This window comes from Mesoplodon bidens (assembly GCF_964165515.1).
Source record: "Mesoplodon bidens genome assembly, chromosome: 14".
Lineage (NCBI taxonomy): Eukaryota > Metazoa > Chordata > Mammalia > Artiodactyla > Ziphiidae > Mesoplodon > Mesoplodon bidens.
In genome coordinates, this window is record NC_138170.1 from 82618356 (window position 1) to 82640594 (window position 22239).

General features: G+C 49.4%; 1 protein-coding gene across 4 annotated transcripts in view; it reads right to left on the bottom strand.

The window, feature by feature from the left end:
- ASAP2 (ArfGAP with SH3 domain, ankyrin repeat and PH domain 2) overlaps positions 1-22239 on the bottom strand; it is a 157564-nt gene that overhangs the window by 61737 nt on the left and 73588 nt on the right. For all 4 annotated transcript variants that reach the window (XM_081253973.1, XM_081253972.1, XM_081253975.1 and 1 more), the window contains exons 4-7: positions 8341-8415; positions 6570-6619; positions 4188-4317; positions 320-405 (exon numbers count right to left, since the gene is read on the bottom strand). In XM_081253973.1, coding sequence (XP_081110099.1) covers positions 320-405; positions 4188-4317; positions 6570-6619; positions 8341-8415 — 341 coding nt within the window. The remainder of the gene's footprint in view (positions 1-319; positions 406-4187; positions 4318-6569; positions 6620-8340; positions 8416-22239) is intronic.

A 22239-nucleotide genomic window follows, 5' to 3' on the forward strand; every position in this document is an offset into this window, starting at 1 on the left:
CGCTGGCAGTAATTCCCCCCGCCCCCCGCCCTCAAGCCCGGCAGTCACCAATCTGCTTTCCGCCTCTGTGGATCTGCCTGTTCCTGACCTTTCAAATAAATGCAACCATCCAGGATGTGGTCTTTTATTTCTGGCTTCTTTCACTTTACGTGTTTTCAAGGTTCATCTGGGTTGTAGCCTGCATCACTGTTTCATTCCTTTTACTACAGGGTTTTAAATAAGTGTTTACTTTCCTCAACACAATACTACAGATCTCCCAGAAGTTGCCATAAAGAAAGAAACATCTGAAATACCATCATAACAAAGAAAAAGAACTTACTTGCATTGGGCATGAAAATACTTGATCAGATTCTGAAGTAAATCCACTCCCTTTTTAATCTTAATTTCATTGACCTTCAGCAGATACTGTTAAAAAACAAAACAGGAAATGTCATAGATAGAAGCAGAATATGAGCTGAACGGGAGCCTCTGAGGACAGATGACCTCTTCTACTTCTCTGACATTTGTACGACGGGTAGGGCTCATGGTAGATGCTTAATATTTTTTGAATGCCATAACTAAATGTTTCTTTCAGTTTGGTGCCACATGAATGATCTGACATACAGGTAAGTAAATGCTTAACTTGAAGTGCCAAGAACGCCCAGTAATAAAACATTCTGTCTTAAGCAGCTAGGAGAAATTTTTGCCCTAGTTGTGTGGAAGAATGAGATCAGTGTGAATGAAAGGGATTCTACGCATCTCAAACACTGCTGTCCACATACCCTGTCCCGGGTCCCTTTCTTTAGGCAGGTCATCGTCTACACACTAACTGCTAGTCTTCTGTAGTTGAGACTTTGTCTCCATGTCTCTAATACTAAAACGCTTCCCTGACACTTTTTAAAAAACAGTCGTGATTGTTTAAAAAACAAAAAAAGAATTTTAAATTCAAATAAATTAAAGCCATTTTTAACTTGGAGACTTCATTAACAACCACGAAGACACCAGGAAGCCCCAGGGATCTACAAAACAAGCATCCGAAATACACTTGTTCTTTGCTAAAAGTTTATAGAAGACTCCATAAATCCCCTGTCCCTTCCACTGCTGAAATAGGGTGTCAACAACTCTGAGAACGCGGCCCCTCTAAGACCGAATGCCCCGGAAAGAGCTGCTGACCCCTGCTGACCACAGGCATCTCAGCTGTAACCTGGGAAACTTGCGTTCAAGTGGCCTCCCAGGTCAGCCGGCAGCCCAGCTGGGAGAGGGAAGCTGAAACGGTAACTACGTCAACTGCCACTGCCTTTGCCCTTAACGTCCTCATCTCCCTCCTTTCTGATACTTATTCTCTGTTAATTAAATAAGATGTCTGACAATGTATCAAAATGGTTAAATGGTTAATAAGATGCTTGGCCATGCGTCAAATGTTAAAATGCACGTACCCTTTGACCCAGAAATTCTACTTACGGGAACTTATTCTAAGAAGATAATCATAAGAGTTTACAAAGATGAATAGAAAAGAAGGTTCGTTGCAGACTTGTTTGTAAAAGTGAAAAATGGCAACAACCTAAATGTAATGAATGGGGAATTAAAGTGTGGTACATCCACAGAAAGAAGGGCTATGTAGCCATTAAGCCAATAAAGCAGAGACTTCCTGACATGGAAAGATATCCATAGCACACTAGTGAGTGAAAATAATCAGGTTACAAAGCAGCAGTGGAAAATGATCCTGTTTATACAAATTGTCTTTATGTATGTATAATAGGGATATTTGAAAGATGTTTAGCTAAATGTCAAAGCGGTAATCTTTTGGTAAGTAAAATCTGTGGTAATTTTTAATTTCTTTTATATATATACACATATATACATACACACACACATATATACTGGCCAATTTTTTAAAGCACATATTTTTATAATCATAAAAAAGTGAGAGTGGATCTCTCATACGTTCCCAATTCACGGAAGCTCTGTATTATCTATCTGGCATACTGACTGTCTTTATAAGATTCATTTTGAAGAAAAAGTTCCACAGCTTTAAAACAAACACCTGGAAGTCACTTTTCTACATCAGATCCCACGCAACTAAAACTTTAAACACCTAAACAACGTCAAACGTTTCCAAAACTTGAGAACTTCAGTTTGAGGAAATGGTTGAACAATTTTGAAATGACTTTAACTGCAGCAATCTGTTCCCTCTGAGGGGCTGGGCTCTCAGGGACTGCTTTTCGGATGCTCTTTCCTTCCAGCCCAGGTCTATCTGGTCAGTGTGTGCAGGCTTCGTCAGATGTGTGCTCCTCTGTAAACTCCAACCTCACTGCCCGGTCAGCCCACCTCTGCTTTTGTGCCTGCACAGAGCGCCAGACCCCACCAACCGCCCGCTCTGCAGCTCAGGGACCTCGCGATGCTCGGCACGGACTGGGGCCCGACGGCCACTCGGGGACCCGCCCAACAGAGGACTCACGTGTGTGACTTAGAGGCGTCGGGCAGATAGCGTTTTTCCAATAAAATAACCTATTTGACCAGTCCACACAACCCATTCACCCAGACAAGGGAAAGAGCCCAGTGCTGGGTGCACGTCCCAGAAAGCAATGACAGAGCTGAGGATGGAACCCACACCCTCACCTCAAGGGTGTGACACTAACGCGCTGGCTGAGTCTCTCAGTCACTAAACATACTTTAACAAGCAGTCGAGCAGAGTTTACGTCAACAGCTTTCCTCCTCACTAGCCAAAAAGAGAGCTCATCCTGAACTCACACACACACCCTTCCCAAATCCACTCTGTGTGACACACTACTACTTAATTTTACCCCGAGTCAATAAGAGCAATACCGTGTCTGTATAACACACAGCGGTTTCTTCGTCCCTGTCTCTATCGCCCGGGATGATCTCTCCGACACTGTGTGAAACGGGTCAGGCAGGTATTATTATATGTGATGTCTGTCTATAAAACAGCACGTGTATAAAAGCATTCACTCTCCTATCTACAATAACACTTGGAGCTTAGTTAACTTTCTGAAAAGTCACGTAATGAAAAACAAAGCAGCAAAGGACGGACAGAGGAACAAAAAAGACATGAGACCTAAGAAACAGAAAAGTGAGAGAGCAGATGTAAACCCAACCACATCAATAGTAACGTCAAATGCGAAGGACTAAACAATCCCATCAGAAGGCAGAGACTGTCAGACTGGATAAAAAAACATGATCCGAATATAGACTGTCTACAGGAAACACACTGTAGATCCAAAGATACACATAAGTTGAAAGTAAAAGGCTGGAGAAAGAAATCCCATGCAAATAGAAACCAAAAGAGAGCTGGAGTGGCTGTGCCAATACCAGACAAATATCCCCAATCCCTGGGACTGATTCCCCTCTGCTGACCACTTAAGAGTTTGCTCTGGGAATAGAAGCGCATTTTAATATACTCCTAAGGCATACATCTATAAAGACTAGGCTCCTACTGTAATTAACAAATTAACAAACATTCTAAAATCAAAAAGTGCCTTTTGATGAGCTCCGCTGTTGACTGCTTACAGGGAATCGAGAGCTGGCTGAACCTAGTTTCAACACCTGTCACAAACATCACCCCTGCACTGTGTACACTCAAAACGTAAGTCTGCCTGGCTACAGGAGGGAGGCTTCACTGCCACCGCCCCGAGGAGCGAACCCTCAGGCCGAGGGGTAAGCTGTTTCCACAAACAGGCCCTCAAGCAAGGAATAAAAAAGGCTGGAAGCAAAGGCCGGCATGCTTGGTCTTTGATATTTTCCACCCCTGAGCCTCCAGCAGAGAAATGTTCCAAGTGTCAGTCCTGCCATTCTCCCCTCCCCGACGCGAGGACTTGGGCTGCCGGTGGAGCAGGACAGAGGACCTCCCCCGGGTGCCTGAGCCTCTGGCCTTGGGGACCGTCCCCACCCGAGCAGGCGGAGCCTGGGGGCACGCACCTGCAGACGCTCTCACACTCACAGAGGGGACCACGGCTGGGGCCTCACCGCCCCGCCCTCGGCACCTCCTTAAGAACACCACAGCGGGGGCGAGTGTGCCCATGTGGAAGCAGAAAGAACCCGCTTCCAAGTGAGTCGCTCCTTCAGAAAGGCTGGAGCTGGGCTAGTCTAGCCCCACCCTCCAGGAGCCCCAGGCCCCCCGAACAACAGAAACTGGGTGGCAGGGTCCAGCAGTGCATCTGGCGTTGCCCTGAAGCGTCTGGCGGACGTACCTCGCACATCTGCAGCTGGAAGAACCGCCGCTCCTTCTCCATCTCCTCTGCGATCTCAGCCCCGCTGATTTCCGTGCGGATCATCCCGTGCAGCTTGGCATGCTCCTTCTTCTCCTTTTCTATCTTGGTTCTACGTGTGGAAAAAGCGAGATGCAATCAAGACACCTCCAGACTGGACAGCCCCGCTGCGATCCCGACACCCACCCTGGACACAAATGCTCTCCGAGCCTTTCCAGAACAGGACGGCCTCGAACTCACTGGACAGGAAAGAGCGTTTCATCATAAACACGTCAACCGTGGCCCTTTCTGTTGAGTGTCGACCCAACAAATGCTTCCAAAGCAACTTGACTAGGACAGTGCTCATCATCACAGAGGAAAACAAGTGACCTTTCCCGTTTTTAAGCTTCGTTCCCCTTTCCACGTCTATCCACGTCTATCTCATGCTCGCCTGTGCTCGAGTCCAGGGTACCAGCTGACCCCTGGAGCACATCCCGAGACAGGTGACCAGGGTGAGGCAGCCATGCGTCACATCGGTTAGGAAGGGCTTGGACTAGTAACTGGATTTTTATCCTGGAGAAAAGGAGGCTAAACAAAAGCCACAGAAAGCACTCAAAAATATAAAGGGTGCCATGAAGAGGAGGGCGCAGACGTTTCCTGCAGAGCCCCAAGGCAGACACTACACAACGCAGGCAGCGTGTCTTAGAAAGTTGTTCAACACGAAATGGGTTCCTCTGGGTCCAGAGGCCCCATCATTTGGGGAGGGGGTATTTAGGAAGAGGCGAGAAATACAGTTTCTAATCCTTGTTCTTTATCTTGAAGCACAGCACTGGGCACACAGTAGACCCTCAGTGACTCGACTGGGTGAGTAAGAACGTAAAGAAAAGGTGACCGTTTGGTGAGGACGTTGTTAAAGGGGCTCGTGCACCAGGGAGGCAGTGTGACTGGAGGGCCCCGGGGACAATCACACAACTCCAAGCCTCCCCTGACGCCACCGCAAAGGGATCAAGACATGGTCCAGACGTCGGTCATTCTTGTAACGATCAGGTATGGAACGACAGGCCAGGAATTGTAAAGACGTCGTAAAGCTATTTGTTGCATATCACAGGGCCTCTCAGGATACAACAATCTTGCATGTAAAGGGGGAGAGCTAATTTTTAAATTTATCCCAGAATTACTCTGAGTTTTAAAGGGTGCTGGCTCCTTCGTTCTCCAATTCTGGGATTGTGTGAGTACCTCTGTCCTCACCTTATCTATGTGTGTCTTGATTTTACAGAATTTGACCTCATTCCTCTTTCAAACCTTTTCCTTTCAGAAGGAGAAGACTCTCTCAGGCAACCCTCTTCAGAGACCCTCTCCTGTCCCTGGTTCAGAAATGCACAGAAGCATTTCCTCTGAGGCCCTCGAGGGCAGCAGCGACGGCAGCTCAATGAAGTCGGAAAATCCATGTCCTGCCCTGGGCTCAACTAGCTTCTCGTGGTTGACCAGCAGCAAATACCAAGCCCAGGTTTCCCACCTGTAAAGCAGGAATGTGGACCCTTTCCTTATTCACTGCACTGAACTGACACACAGAGGCAGGATGCTAATGAGCCAGGGATAGTGAGTCTGGAGCCTATCTGGGTTGAGCCGACCTTCAAAGCATTCCGGTTTAATACTGTATCTGTGCTTACAAATGAATGTGTGCCATCAGTGAGACTCCGGAATTTGGAGCATGGGAACTTAAGATTTCCAGGATGGGATGAGTACCAAAGGTTTGGGATTCCTTGGTGTGAGCATTGTGATCCTTCAGCTCTGAACAGAGACCCAAGGCTGGTAAAAACAAACAAACCCAATTAAATACGTGGAGTTACATCTGAAAAGGCTTTCTTCTTATCGCGTCCCACTTTACCAGATGGCTTCATATAAAAGTTTCTATTTCCACTGAGAAAACTCTATTGCCCAATGCACAGCAATTACAAAGCAAGCATGAGGCATTTTAAAATATTTTCTATTTCTCAAGTATTTAAAATAATTGAAATCGTCACTCCCACAATCGCTCAATCCTCTCCACTCCAGGAAGTGAGAAACTGTGATCAGAAATGTTACAACAAGTGCCTGAAGTCAACCAGTAGAAGTCAATTAACGTTCCTGAAAATAACATTCTGTAGCCATTAGGACATAGGAGGAGGGATGAGGAAAAAACAGTTTAGAGAGGTTTACATCATGAATGTGGACACCCGGTATGAAAGCATCTGGTGTCACAACAAACCACAGCAACATAGTTTTGGGTGAATTCTTTCCTGGATTAAGGTTTATTTAGACAATACACCTTTAAGCAATAAAGGCTCGATTCAAAATTAAAATCTCAAATTACCTATGCTTACTTTTTTAAGTGAAAATACTCACATTTTTGTTTCGTAGTCCTTCCAAGCTTTATCAAAAGGCTTTTTCAGATCCTGTAAACAGAGAGGCATAAATTAAACAGGACTAATCATTAATTTCCGGGCAAAATAAACTTGTCCCTAGACTAGCCCTGAAAAGAGTATTAATTTCTGCAATAAATGACATATGTGATCCCAGGAAAAATGGAGAGCTAAGAGCACAGGCTTTTAATCAGACTAGTGGTAGCATTTAGTTTTTTTCTTTCTCTTTAAGAAATTTTTATTATAGAATATACCAAATGCACACAGACAAAAGTGGAAAGAATTATATAACGTACCTGTCAGCTAGCTATAGCAAGTATCAACTCACAGCCCATCCTGTTTCACTTACACCCTGCCCTCTGCCCTGAGATTATCCTGAAATTAAACCTGGAAAGATATAACATTTAATCTGCAAGTATTTTAGTATCTCTCTCTAAAAGAAAGGGACTCTGATTTTCTTCTATTAATATAGGAGTCTCCTCAACACATGTACCCCTGATCTGGGTCCCAAAACAAGAATATAAAAGCCATTCACCTTCTCCTGAGGTCTCCCGATTCCACAATTCTGTCTGGAACTCAGGACCTCATATTCTCTGATAAAGCCTGACTCTGAGCCACTAGAAATTCTATCAAATTTGGTTCCCACCTATTTATGCCCCCTTTAACAGGGGTCTTTTAGAAGAGAAAACCCTTTTGTTGTGGGGATTTTTTTCTTTCTTTGACTCTTCTTTGGCCTTCTGGCAAGGCCTAAGCTCCACAGCCTGGCACCTAAAGCCTCCAGGAAGGCGTCTGCCCACCCCGTAAGCCTCATCTCCCACTCTGCAGCCCGCAGACCCAGGGCCCCTTGTGCGGGGCTGCGTCATGCCGCTGCAGACTGGCACGGTTTGCCCTCTGCTCTGTGTGCCCTTCCCTCCCGCTTTTCTGGTTCGCGCCGGACGTGTTCTCCGGGCCCCCAGGGGATGCTGAGCAGTGTTCCTCAGTGTCCTAACAGCTCCCTGGTCCCAGACTCCTTGCCCCAACAGCTCTCCTGGCACTTCTGCCTCTGCAGAGGCCCCCGTAATCGGCTGGGCTTCCGGATGTGCCAGAGGCCGCCGGGGATCACGTGTGGATCCCGTCAGAGCACTCGGTCGCCTAAGAACCGGGGCACGATTGCCTCCCTTTCACTTCACACACCTGTCTGGGCCAATGACATGTGAAAGCAACTTTCTGCTCGGTGCCTGGTGCCCACACAGCACTCGAGCCCTGACTGTCCCCACGCACATGCCCGGGAAAACAGTTCGCAGCTCAAGTGTCTGTACGAGGCAAGGCGAGGCCTCAACAGTGAGCACCCTTCGGAGGACAGAAAAATAAAGGCGGCCCAGGACTTGCTGGTCATTCTCCCTCCAGGAAACCACCCTGCAAGGATCCTTTCCCAGGGCTCAATCAGGGACACGCCAGCTGGAAAAACCAGGCTTCACACAGGGTTCCCTGCTCAACCGGCAGAACCCAAAAGTCGTTGGCAGTTTCCAGAAGAGCTGTTTCTTTCCCTTCCACATCAGGAGCACCAGCAGGACAGCCAGAAAGGCCACGGGTCACCACTGTTAGGGCCGAAAGGTGGTGCCACGATGGCCAGTCAAGGGAGCCCAAGGCAGCATGGCGCCACCCCGCCGTCCCAGAAAGAAGGCTCGAGGCCGTGGAGGCCCTGACTGGCCAGCGTGACGTGATTCCACGCCCTATGAAAGCCACCCCCCGTGACAGGACTCTTCGTGTCATACCCCTTTCACTCCTTTTAGGTCCCCCTTCAGCAAACTGTCCAGAGGGAAGGAGATTATGTTGTTCATATTCTGAATCTAAAAAACAAAAACAGAAAAAAATATCCTTATTCCATTTCCTTTTTAATCTAAAGTAAGGACAGCAAGGAGGTTAGAGAACACACGGTGATAATTAAACTTCCCTAAAACCTGACCAGCACAAGTACGACAGCCTTACTCATTCTTACATTCCCTGTAACGATTTTACCTTACAAATGAATATATAAGTGACGAAAGGTCTACATCTGTCTGTATTTCAGAACAGTAATAACCTTCTATTACTGGGCTATGAAGTCCGTGGAAAGGTAATCATTACAACAAAGAAAACAACTCAATGGCAGCATCACTTTACAGATACAGGAACAGAAGCCAAACACTTCCCGTTCTCACTCACGGCTCCATCTGATGCCCTGGGGCTGGGCTTTGGTCAGTTCTGGGGGCCCAGAGCCCCCAATCTCCCTAGCACAGCCTCCAACAGGGGAGACTAAAAGGAAAGACAGAACGAAGGGGGCTTCTGTCTCCTGAGAACGTGTATGAGTGGATGTTGAGAGAGAACTAGAAAAGAACCGAGAGAGAGAGAGAGAGAGAGAGAGAGGAAAGCAGATAAATGAGAAAGGGAAAAGGAGGGACAAGTGGTCTTAAGGTCCCCTATTCTCCCTGAAGCAAGAAGGCAAGATGGTGGCTTAGCGAGTTGTCACCACAGATTACATGCGGAGAACCAGACCCTCCTGACACACTTGGGCATGCTCACGCCGAGCAAGCCCGTCCCCGCCGGCCGTTCAGCTGTGAGCCTACTTAAAGACACAAAGCTTCAGTCAGCAAGAACCTCGACGCACAGACCCCCCCCACCCCGGTTCTGAACCCGACAAGAGTCCCTCCCCAGTGAGGAAATAAGCTGAGGCTCTACTTTCTTACCTCCCCAGGCTATCTCTCCCTAAGTCAGCACAAGTGGCTCGCAGCCTTCTGGGGCTGCGTGCATGTGTCACTTTGGTGACACGTACCGAAATTACGGGAACACAAAAGGACAGAGACAAGAGTAAGGACTTTGGAACCCTGTGCATTCCTTCTTACAATCGAGCAAAGGAGAATTTTATTTTTAGTAGAATTACCTTGACTGGGAAGACCCACCACAGGCACAATTTTTAGGGCAATATGGGATCTGATTTCCATGTACTATTCAGCACATGAAATCTCAGAACGGAGCAAGAAATTTACTTGAAAAATACTGGTGAGGTGTGTAGGAACGCCTGCACCAACCACCTTTCCTGCCAAGTAAATGGTCAGTTAATGACCGTCAGTGATGTCAGAAATGCCTTCTGGGGTAACTTCTGTCTGGCGCTTACACAGCTCAACATGTGTCATGCACCCGGCAGAGGCACGGTGCCATCAGCTGTGACGTGCTAGGATTAGCCTCGAGAGTTAAGCTGTAAATACTGAAAAGCTGAGTTTAAGGCGAGGTCCCATGGGTGACGGGAAGGGATGGAGATAAGGCCGTGCAGGTGACTCATCCCTGGCGCGAGCACACCTGGGCTTCCGCTGAGCCGTGGGGGGCTCCGTCCCCACACACACCCCTCGTTCCCACCCGCTGCGAGAACGCACCCACCCCGCCTCCTCGGGCCCCTTGTCCCGCCGCCGCCGCCCCCCACCCCCTGCTCATGGCACTCTCCTCCTCCTGGGCTCCAGCCCTTCTGACCCGCTGCTCGCCCACAAGCTCCCTCTGGCCTTCTCACCGCCCTGCCCCTCAGTGGCCTCACTGCCCCTCGTCTGGACTGAGGCACCACTTCCCCTGCTCCTGGCCACCATCTCCCAGTCTCTGCCTGACCCAACCCCTCCTATGCAGTTGTCGGATTTCTCTGGCGTTGTGCCCCTGATAAAGACCAAACCTACTCCCGCATCTGGACACTCACAGTCCAACCTCATCTGCCACGTTTCATCTCAGTATCGGCTGTTCAAAGCCCTCCCATCCACCAGGATTTACTCAGATGCTACCTTTTCCAACAACATCCCAACCTCTCAGCAGGAAGTGACCCCTCCCTCCCCAAATCCTCCGATATTTTCTTTTTAAAAAAATTTCTTAAAGGACTTGACAGGTTCTACCCTACATTTGTCTTATCAAGCTCACGCCACGAATCCTAAGGGGCGGCTTCAAGTTCTTCTATTCTCTACAGCACTCAACACAGAGCGTGGCAGTGGCTGAGTGAATCAAGTTACCTAAGTATTTTTCTGAGCATCTAATACATAAGAGACAGAATCTAGAGATACATTAATAGCTTTAAACATCATATAACTAATGTGTGAATCCACGAACTCATTCATCATGTATTTACTGAGTACCTATTTTATAGACAGCAGTAAGCTGGCTACAAATGTAAACAAAACATGATGCTTGTCACCTCAGAGGAAGAATAAATATATACACAAGAATTAAACAGAAATTCTAAGACACACCACATGCAGCATGTTTCACTCTGTACAGATACCAGCAGCTCCTGGGGGAAAGAAACGACGACTACAGCTTTAAGCAGTCAGGCGGGCTGACCCGGGCTTGGGAAGAAGGTGACTGGTCAGTTCCGGAGCCGCAAGACTCTGCCCTTTCATCCACGCAATCGCAGAGCCATGGCTGGAGTCAGAGCACAGGTCTGTTCAGTCCTCAACGCTGCCCAGAGGGGAGCCAAGGCAGCGCCATCCTGGACAAGTCACGTGCAGGACAGCAGGGACAGCCCAAGGCGGGAGGGGCGGTGGTCAGAGCTGCTCAGGGTGGGAGGCTGAGCTAACGGCACCAGAGCAACCCAGATCTACGGCAGGTTGGAGGAAAAAAGAATAAGATGCTTGCAGATTCAAAACTGTGTTCCTAGGAAGAACTCTAGTATGCTTTTATGAGAGGTGTACTACGTGTGAGCGTATGCGTGAATAAGCGAGAAAAACAAAATCCTCTGTAGCAGGGGAGGAGAACATCACCCGGAACTTGGTTTACATGTCTATTTAAGACTACTTGTTATCGGGACATCCCTAGCAGTCCAGTGGTTAAGACTCTGCACTCTCACTGCCGAGGGGCTGGGTTCAACCCCGGTCGGAGAGCTAAAATCTCACAAGCTGTGTGGCAAGGCCAAAAAAAAAGAGACGTTTTGTTACTTAATTCAAATAAGAACTCAGGTAGTGACGACAGGTATTAGGTAAGAGAAGGTAAACTAAGCTCTGGGATCCAGAAGAGTGAAAAGCTAAGGACATCCGAACACTGGGCCAGCTTGCTTTCATTCTGGACACTGGACACAGGGTGAGCGCGACATTAAACAGCCATCGAAACTATGATGACTGGGGTTTCCCTGGTGGCGCAGTGGCTGAGAGTCCACCTGCCGATGCAGCGGACACAGGTTCGTGCCCCGGTCCGGGAAGATGCCACATGCCGTGGAGTGGCTGGGCCCGTGAGCCATGGCCGCTGAGCCTGTGCGTCCGGAGCCTACGCTCTGCAGCAGGAGAGGCCGCAACAGTGAGGCCCGCGCACTGCAAAAAAAAAAAAAAACCAAAAAACTGTGATGACTGCCACAAAGGAGGCACACGGGGCCCTCAGGGAGCGACAGGAGATGAAACTGGGTGGGTAAGAGGGCTCAGGAGACAAAGATGCATTAGACAGAACCTCAGTTCTCACGAACTCACCGTTTAATAAGGCAGATAAAGCACATATTTAAGTAAGTAAAGTGCCATGTGGAAACTCTACGAGCCAGAAATAAAACACCACTGAGAAGAGAAAATTATTTCCAGCCTGGACACCAGGGAAATGTTTGCTGATTGGGGTTATGTGAGATAGACCTTCAACGACAGGGAGAATTACGTCTTGCAAGATGGGGAGGAGGGTGTCCAGGCATAGGAGCAGTGGAGAAGCGGGAGCACATCAGCCAGGGGAGCGGCAGGGGCAGCAGAAGATAAGAGCTGAAGAGGGCAGCTGGAAGAGAATCCCACCAAGGGGATTCTGGCCTCCATTCCATCCATTTCTCTTTCCGGGGGTTACTCAAATGATCTAAAATAAGAAACTACTACTCCTCTAATCAGAAACTAATTAGCTAAATTATTGCAAAAGAGACAGAAAGTAGATCGGCAGTTGCCTGGGGCTGGGGGTGGGAAGGGGGATTAACTGTGAGGGGACAGGAGGGACCTTACTGGGGGGAAGAAAACGTCCCCAAACTGATTTAAGGTGATGGTTGCATCACTTGGTAAAGCTACTAGAAATCAATGACTTGTAGAATTGAAATGGGCGAGTTTTATGATATATAAAATATACCTCATAAAACTTTTTTTTTTTTAAAGAAATTATTACAAACATACACAGAATCCCCATCAGTGGGCTTCCTAACAAAGCTCCTCCACTCCTGGCACCAGCCTCTGCCTGCCCTCTGCATTCACCTGCTCTTGTACGGAACCCACGCAGCACACAAGCATTCTGACTCAGGATGAGCGTCCAGGAAATGACTGGCCCCCGTCTCTGCCTGGGCCCTGAACCATGGGCTGGTGCCCAGATGTCCTGTCTCAGCAAGAGCGCCCTGCAGCAGGAAGGATGGGCTCGCTCTGGGTCTCCCTCTGCCTGCCTGTACTGGGGCCGCCCAGCAGCCTCAGGCCCACAGCTGAACGAACCATCTCCATTCTGGCCGTGAGAGATGAAAACCACAGCCAGGACATCACTGCACACACGTTGTGCTCAGCAGCTCCAGCCTCGATTTACGAGCAATAAAACTGTTATGATCGCTGGGAAGAATTAAATTACCCCTGGGTCACCCAACTAGAATATTTCCCTTAGCACCAAGCAAGCATGGGGCTTTCTGTTATCCTCTGACTTGCTTTTAACAAGTATATGAAGTGAAATGGCTTTCTGAAACCCAAGCATGATCTGAATACAAATTATTACTCTTAATTGCTGCTAGTCAGTATGGATCTAATACCAATAGCACACAGACAATCTTTAGAGTCACAGTCCTCCCTGCTCTGTCTTCCCTTTTCCTGGGTTCACCTGGATATGTCTGACAAGATGAGTTGACAAGTAGTCCAGTGTGTGTAATCTCAGGAGAAGGAGAATGATTCAGTCGTGGGGAGACAGGCAGACAGGGCTATCAGAGATCGCAAGCAGCCTGCGTAATGTCATAGCTGATTAGCAAACAAAGACCAGGAGATGGGGCAGGGGTGGGGGAATATAGCCAAACGATAGCCATCTTTCCACATGGGTCTTCCTAATTATTATTATAATTTTTGGGGGGGAGAGGGGGTCTTAAAACTCCTTGACTCGTGAGCTTTGCCACTGCCATACCCTCTAAAAATCTTTCCCCCTTCCCCGTAACGCTTCCCCTGCCCACAGGGTCAGTGTGTCGGCTGCTCCTTCGGCTCTGTCACTGGTCACCAGCAGCTGCTGGTCCAGCCAAAGCTCCGCCCCTGGTTCCAGCCCGACCCCTGGGAACCCCAGCGCTGCGTTCTCCTTGGCTGGGGATCTGTTGAGAAGCCTGAACCCAGACAGGATTTTTGTATCATAGCACTCTATTTTTAAGGAGCAGCAAAGAGAAGATACTCAAAACAGAAAAGTTGCTGGGCAGAATCTTCCTAGCTCCAGGCTCATGAGTCTAGAAAAGACCAGGTCTTCCCAGGGCTCTCCTCAAAAACCCTTAATAGTGTCCAACCCTCTTTGGGGATAATCAGCTTTTCCTAAAAGACCTTATATACAACATGGCCAAAGAGCCTTACCTGAAATGTACCTGTGTCATTAAGTTTATTTTAATATGCCTAATTTATGAGAAACCAGAGACAGAACGCTGGGATCTGCAGGGTTTTTTTCTTTTTAACTTGGGCAAATGCTGCTCAGTCACAGAGTTAGAGGTGAAATCAAGACCTCAAAGAAGGGCAAACACCTTTTCGTGTGGGCAAAGGCGCTGGCAGCACCTCCGTGCCAGAGGGTGGAGAGCTGTGAAAAGACCTCAGACCTCATCATTTCAATTAAGGGCATCCTTAGCGGAGGCTTTGGAATTAGCCAAGGGTATGTACCTGGGAAACAGCCAGCACCTGCGGAAGCTTCAAGTCTTCTCCAGGAGCTGGAGCCTGAGACCCAGGACTGTGCGTGTGGGTGGCACTGCCGGGGGTGTTATAGTAGCAGGGAAAGGCTTTACACCTGTGCAGTCCAGTATGACAGACACTAGCTACATGTGCCCATTCAAATGTAAATGCATTACAATGAAATCAAGTTAGAAACGAACTCGTCAGTTGCGCTGGCATATTTCAAGTGCTCAAGAGCCATGTGTGGTGAGCGGCTTCGCATACTGGATACAGCAGATGCAGACCATTTCCATCAAGGCAAAAAGTTCTGGTGGACAGCAATGCTTCAGATGAGTAGCCTAAAAAAAATTTTAAGCATCTCTGAAGGTGTAACTGACGTACAATAACCTGCTCATATTTAAAGTGCACAATTTGATAAGTCATAGCACATACATACACCCACAAAACCATCACCCAAACCCAGACAGTGAATGTACCATCACCCCCAGAAGCTTCTTTGCACCCTTTTGCAATTCCCGCCTCCCAGCTGCTCACTCCCCAATCTCCAGTCCCCAGGCAACCACTGATCTGCGTCCATCACCACAGAATAATCTGCATTTTCTAGGACTTTCTATACATGGAATCCTACAGCACGCACTGCTCTTTGTCGGCTTCTCTCACACTCGCTTGGAGATCCATCCGCGCTGTTGCATCAACGGCTCATTCCCGTTTCTTGCTGAACAGCTGTCCATCACCTGGCTTATCCAGACAACTGCTGACAGGTTTTTGTGTTCTTTCCAGTTTGGGGACTACTACAAATCTTATACATAAGGCTTCTCTGATTACTTGTGGGATGGGACTCTCCAATGGTGACCAGGAAGGCCTCTTCAGAAGGTGACGTGGAGTGTGAAGGAAGCAAGGCAGCTATAGCCCCGTGAAAGCCGGGTGGAAGAACATTCCTGGAAGAGGGAATTCCTAACACAAAGGCCCTGAGGCAGGCGCCTGGCAGGGTCAAAGCACAGTTTTCTATGTTCTTTCTGAAGGCTGCTTATCTGAAAGAATGAACATCCGGACAGAAAATCTTTTGGAGAAGCAGAAGGTCCTAGGTAAAGTGGCTTGAATAAATCACTAAATGGCACAGGACCACTTAATCGCATGTAAAGCTTACAAGTGCTCTGAGAAGTCGGTGTTACCCCCATTTTACAGAAATGGAAACAGAGGGAGAGTTAAGCCACCCACTTTGCCCCCAGATCCCACAACTAAGCAGCAGCTGAGCTGAGAATGAGGCCAGAGCCCTTCCCATCATTTCGCTGCCATAGGCAACCGGCCTCCAGAGCAGTCAGTGCTACTCACACCTGACCACGGCTGGAGCGGGACAGGCTGTGAGACCGGAGGTGCCATCTACATCAGGACGTGCAGGGAAACACTTTACAAAGGAAAACCATCTAGGTCACTTTCATTTTTAGTGAGTTGTCCCCGGGGGCCGGCGACAACACCGCCCAAAGCTAACCGCGCGCGCACACACGGTCTCGCTCGCTCTCACACGGGGCCCTCACGAACACATGCTCCCAGGCCTGGTTCTTCGGCAGCAGGGCCACGCTGATGGTTTGTTTAATCAAAAGAGGAGATGGGGGAGCCCATGCAGATCTTGAGTGTTTAACACAAACTGAAAGATCAAAACTGGGCAGCTGCCAAAAACACTGGCAACTTTTACACCACAAGAAAGAGGGGAAACAGCTGACCTGGTTTCTGCCTTTAATGCTGCGTCTCTGGCAGTCACACAGCTTTGATCTTTCAGGTTCTAAGTGGAGAGAAAATACTGACCCTCTTCCACTGCAGAACGGATGATGAAACCACACACCGCAGCCTACTTGCAACCATCTGGAAAACCCGCGTTTTGGGGAGCGGCTGGGCCCGTGAGCCATGGCCGCTGAGCCTGCGCGTCCGGAGCCTGTGCTCCGCAACGGGAGAGGCCACAGCAGTGAGAGGTCCGCGTACCGCAAAACAAACAAACAAAAAAACCCTGCGTTTTCCGCGGGCCAGCACAGAAGGGCCCAGGATTCATCAATCCACAGCTTCTTCTAAAACCCACATGATGTTAAAATGCTTAGTTAAGCCACCCACCGAAAACAAAAGCAGCTTTTCGAATCTATTACCTCCGAGAATTCGAGGTTGGATACTTGCGTCCTCAGCTAGGCCCTGGCGCCCCAGCCTCAGTCTCCCCAGGGGAGGAGTCGGAAGCGGTTGCTGGTTCCTGACCAACGAGGTCAGTGTCACCAGGGAACTGATTAGAAATGCGAATGGATCAGCAACTCTGGGAAACGGCTCCCAACAGGGAGGGTTCTAGCAACCTTCCCAGCGCTGCTGCTGAGCAAAGCTGGAGAACCGCCATTAAGTAGGTGTGGGTGTGGCCTTTTAACAAGTTGCAGGTCCTGCTGGGGCTCCTGGTCCACAGAGGGCACCGTGAGGACCTCTGCTCTAGGGCAACGCTTCTCAGACTTTAATGGGCTGACTCGTGCCCTGGGGAAATGGCGATTCTGCTTGAGCAGGCCTAGGGGACAAGGGCCCGGGAGCCTGCATTTCTACGAGGCCCCAGATGACTCCACCAGAGGGCAAGGCAAGACTAGGAGCCTAGGGATGCAAATGAAAAAACTACGTCCAAGTGCTCCGTAAACCAGAGTCGGGACTACACAGGGATTGATGTAATTTGTCAAGTTTTAGAGTTTAAGGAATGACTAACAAACAGTGGAAATTCCCAAAGGCAAATGCACCCAGAGAGGCTGGACCTGGAATTTATCTCCAGGTCCCAGGGAGGCAGGGGCCTGAGTCCTGGCTGAGCCAATGACCAACAGGAGGAGACCCAGGACGCCCAGCCCCCCAGCTCACAGCCCCCTCTCTTCGGGGCCATCAACCTCCTCCAGCCCCCAGCCCCTTCCCCCGGGGCCTAGAAGTAGGCGCCAGGTCTCCCATCACAGAACCCTTCCCTTGCTCACCTTCTCCTTCCATCAGCAGCCTGCGCCTGGAGCAGCGAACTCCCGCCGTCTCTCCTTCTGCTACTGTACTGTCCCCTGCCTGCACAGCAGTCACTGTGGCGTCCCCGGCACCGAGGCCAACGGCACTCGTCAGCCGCCCCCCTCCTGCTCCTCTGCCTTCCGGGTGCGGCTGACCCTCCGCCTTCACTCACACCCCCTACTCCAGCCTGTCCACACAGCATCCCTCGGGTTTGGCAAAAGATTTTAAAGTTTGAGGTGCCCTACTTCGTGGCAGTTGTTCTTTTAACAGCCAGCAAGTGAGAGAATACACGGTGACAGAAGAAAACAAACACAAACCCTGGTTTGGATTCACGAATGCTTTCAAATGATTATCCTATAACAGCACGTCCTCCGTGCACTTGACAAGCTGTTAAAGGCAAGTGAAAGGAATGTGTTTGCAAACTTTGCCAGGGGCTTAGATGCAGACGGACCCTGTGGTGGCCCCCAGGCCCCCAACCCACCCCTACCCAGGACCCAAGCACCCAAGGTCACGAGAGTCACCGCCCCGGGGCCGCGCCCTCGGGGCTCCGTGGCGTTTGTCCCGGGGCCTTGCCAGCACACACAGCATCCTAATAAAAGTGGCCCAGACGGGAGCAACGAGCGCTTACTGCCATGCTGCCCAGAGAGCCGGGCCACCCCCAGCAGGTGATCAGCCACTCTTCTCAGCTGAGCTCTCCTCCTGGGCCCAAGGCCTTGTTCCCACCCTGTCCTCTCCTCCCCCATGGCTTTTCCCACTTTCTCTGACCCCAAGGAGTCAGTGTACCGCAGTGGTTACAATGAGGTGGCACTGCCTTTCCAAAAAACAAAAGTAGTATCAAAGTACAATTTCCACACAGTCGTGGCTGTGCTACAACCAAACACGGGGTTCTGACAGTAGTAGCCTTACTGCTTTTGTCGTTTTGGTCAAACTAAGGACATGCTTTCATTTTGGTCAAGGATCTCTGAGTGTAGGAAGCAGCTTGCAGTGTTGAAGCCTTGTGAGTCTCAGAGCATTTCCAGCCATGCATTAGGCCAGATTAAACAACTGGTGGCAGAGATCTCCAGGTGTCCACAGTCACTGTCAGCAGGTCCATCCAGGAACTCTGTTCCCCTAGAGGAGGCCCAGCCCTCAAGCGCTCCTCACGCAAAGCTTACAGACTCCTGCTCTGCGTACAAGCCTAGCAAGCTGGTCGTCGCGCTCTCCAGCTCACAGCGCTGTGAGACAAGGCACCAAGAGTGGGAGAAGCCAGCCATCAGCAGGGAGAAGGGTGTCAGAATATTAAAAAGTAAGTGTTAAAAATGGGAAAGCCGACGATCTGGCACAGATCTAGGGGCAGGTACTCCCACACCGCAGGTCCCGGGCACCAAGAGTTTCTCTAGATCTCAGCGCTGCCCCTTAATTTATGCCCCAAACAACGGTAAGCCTTCCTCCCCAGAAGATAAAATACAACCAGTGCCCATGTTGAATAAGAAAGAATGTAAGACATTTTAAAACAGAAACAGACTCACAGACATAGAAAACAAACTTACAGAGGGGAGAGTGACAGGGGCTAGGGGTTGGGGAATAGATTAGGAGTTGGGGGTTAACAGATATGCACTGCTATACGTAAGATAAACAAGGACCTACTGTATAGCACAGGGAACTCTACTCATGGCAAAGAATCTGAAAAAGAACAGATATATGTAGAACCAAATCACTTTGCTATAACTGAAGCTAACACAGCATTGTAAGTTAACTCTACTTCAATTTAAAAATGCTTTAAAAGAAAGAATGTAATACATTTTAAAATATAGGACATTTTCAATAGAAGAAGTGAAAAGAGAAGAAAGTTTACGGGAGCACTGAGGGTAAGGACCTCTGCTAGAGAGAGCTCTGTGCTAAGCAATGCAATGATGAGCTTTATTAACGTGGGGAATCAGCTCCTGTCGACCAACGGCCGATGGTGCTGGGAAGACAGTGCCACCATATTGCCAGCCAGCAGGTGGGCGGGCCTCCCCGCCAGGCCCTGCGCACAGCATAGGGACAAAGTCACACTCTCCTCAACAACCCGACTAGCTCTTCACTCTCTGGCTATAATGTCTTCTAACTCCAATCACTTGTGTAAAGGAAAAACAAACAAACAAAAGAAACATGACTTCTGTGCACGCTGGTCAGTGGGACTTTCAGGTTCTTCTTTCCGGGTGAGTGCAGTGAAATTCCTCAACCCCAGGGCCACTCTCGGCTCTCGCCCTGGAACTCCGTCTGGGCTGAGCCTCCGCCGGCCCCTGCCCTCACCTGGAGCAAGTTCTGTGGACCAAGAGTACATATCCCACAAGCGATTCTCTGAAACCAGAGACGGAGATGTCATACCTGTAAGTGACCTTTCAGGAATGTGCTTTCATGCAACCGTTCATTAAAAGGCCACTTCTTAACACAGAAGTGGCCCTGGAAAATCTTTTCAGGATTCTCACATCCATCTGGTAAGAGGAAAAGAACCGAGGAGACTGGCCTGACTTTATAACCAGCCTAATTTCACACATGTTACATTTCTGGAGCTGCCTTGTTTTTCCCTTTATCCTGCATTACTGCAGAGGAATTCAGACTCTCTGAAGGTGAGAATCTCACCCTTGAGTTACAAAATCTCACTTTATATTAAGCTGGCCTTTCTTTGGAGACGTTCCAACTGCTTTATAAACATTCTTTCATGCTGAAGAGCAGGTAGGTGGTAATTATTATTCTTTCTAGGCAAGAGGTAGGATTGAGAGTCTTGGCCATGCGGAACTGAAATGTTTTTTGATCGTCTGAGGAAAAGCAAAAGCAAGGCTTTAAAAATAAGAGATAGGACAGATGTGACCAAAAATAGGAGTAAGAATGGTATACAAAATACCAAAAAAGGAGAATTCTCCTATCATCAGCTCACTCTCGGAGACAGCTTCTTAGAAGCAGCCACTTGGCGTCCTTACGGCTGCAGACCTTCAACACCAGCCCTGGCAAACCCGGCCTGGTGAACATGAATTTGGGCACAGATAAGGTATTTGCTAGGAAACAGGATCAAAACCCCTAACTCCATAAAGTAAAAGCAGAAACTACAGTCATGCACGTGGACTCAGAGCTACTGCCTTCCGGGCTTTAGTAAGTTACCCAACCATAACGACACTGAAATGTCACCTGTGGGGTGGTTTCTAATTTCCGCTTATCCCTGTCACCCTGATGCTGGCCGGTGAGGCGGGAATGGTTTTCTCACACTGTTTTAAGGTGAGGAAACTGAGGTGTCTGGCTGCTCGTGGCTGCAGCAGTTCGGCCCGCTGGGTGTCCCTCTTCATGCTGCACTTTACCCGGCATTGCCTTCCCTTCCGTTCTGCCCCCTTTTTCCCCCAAGGAGTTGACAAGGGGCCTTAAATCCTTTAAATACCACAGTGGAAAGAGCATGGGATTGGAGTTTTAAGACCCAGATGTGACCCCTAACCTGTCCCTTGCCGGCTAGGGGCCCCATCTGGGACGGAGGTAACGTGAGGGATCCCGTGCAGCGGACAGGAGGACTCAGTGAACGAGGAAGGACCAGTACACGGGGCTGACAGCGCCGTGGGGGCTCAGGAAGTGACGGCCGTGGGCAAGCCACTCACTGTAGGAAGGGGGAGGACAGCGAGGCCTGGAGGGGATTTCTGATGTGCCCAATTTCTGATGTACCCAGCCGCATGCCCTAGCTTCTCCTTTCAACACCGGAAAGGCCACAGTCCTCGGAGCACAGGCCACAGGCCAGGGCGCCTCTGCCCATGACACATCCTCTGCCTCTGCAGAGCCATGGGGTAGTGGCCAACGTGACAATGTGCCCATCACAATGTCCAGGCCCTGCTCTGCTTTTAGTTTTGTGGAAAATCAAGAAATGAAGGGGCTGCTTTTGTCAAACTGTGCAGCTGCTCATGTTAAAACTGAGGACAAGCTACTTCGAGTAGGATTCCACCACGCGGAGCGACGCAGGCGGGGCCCTTCCACACCCAGAAGCGCACGTCCAAAAGCTGGCAAGGACTCAGACCTGTCCCGAGAGAGGTTAGCCCTTTAAACCACAGGGGCCTCAGTTACCTAATCTACAAAGTGGGGACAACGCTGATTCACCTCATGGGATCGTCACAAGGGCTAAATAAGCTAAGGTGTGTAAAAGCAACTGGCTATACTTCTTACAAACCCAGGCGTGGCGTTATCATCTCCATCTTACAGCTGAGAAAACCTGAGTGGAGATCAGCCGATACAAGAGCTGGCTGGCTGGGGAGGGGCGACCCTGGCCTCCCGTGCCTCTGTCTCCAGGCTGCCTGCTCAGCCGCCCTGCTAGGGCTTCCCTCTGCCATCCCCTTGGGAACCCTTTCACTGCTTTCCTTCTGGCTGGATCCTGTTCCCTGACTCACACGTCTTCCTCTTTCTTGGCTTCCCTCTTCATGCTGCTAAAGCACAACCTTTAGGACTTCCAGAGGAATGACGCTTGGGGGCATCTGAAACATCTCTAATTCGAATTTCACGCTCAGGTGGTGGGTCTCATTCCAGGTTAGAATTACGTTCCTCAGGATTTTAGTGGCAAGGCTCCGGGCCTTCAAGTTTCCAGGGTCACTGCTGAGACACCGATGGCATTGTGATGCTTAATCCTCTGTGTGCTCTCTGTGTGCTTTCTGAAAGCGGTTAAGATCTTTTGCAATTTCACAGGGGGGTGCCCTGGGGCAGGTCCTTTTCCCTTACTGTCCTGGGCCCTCCCATCAGGAGAGGAAAATCCTTCGGTCTCAGGAATCATCCTTTGTTCTGTTGCATTCACGGCATCCTCCTCTGTTTCCTGTTCTCTCTTTCTGAACACGCCTGTCAGTTGGATACTGGACCTTGAGA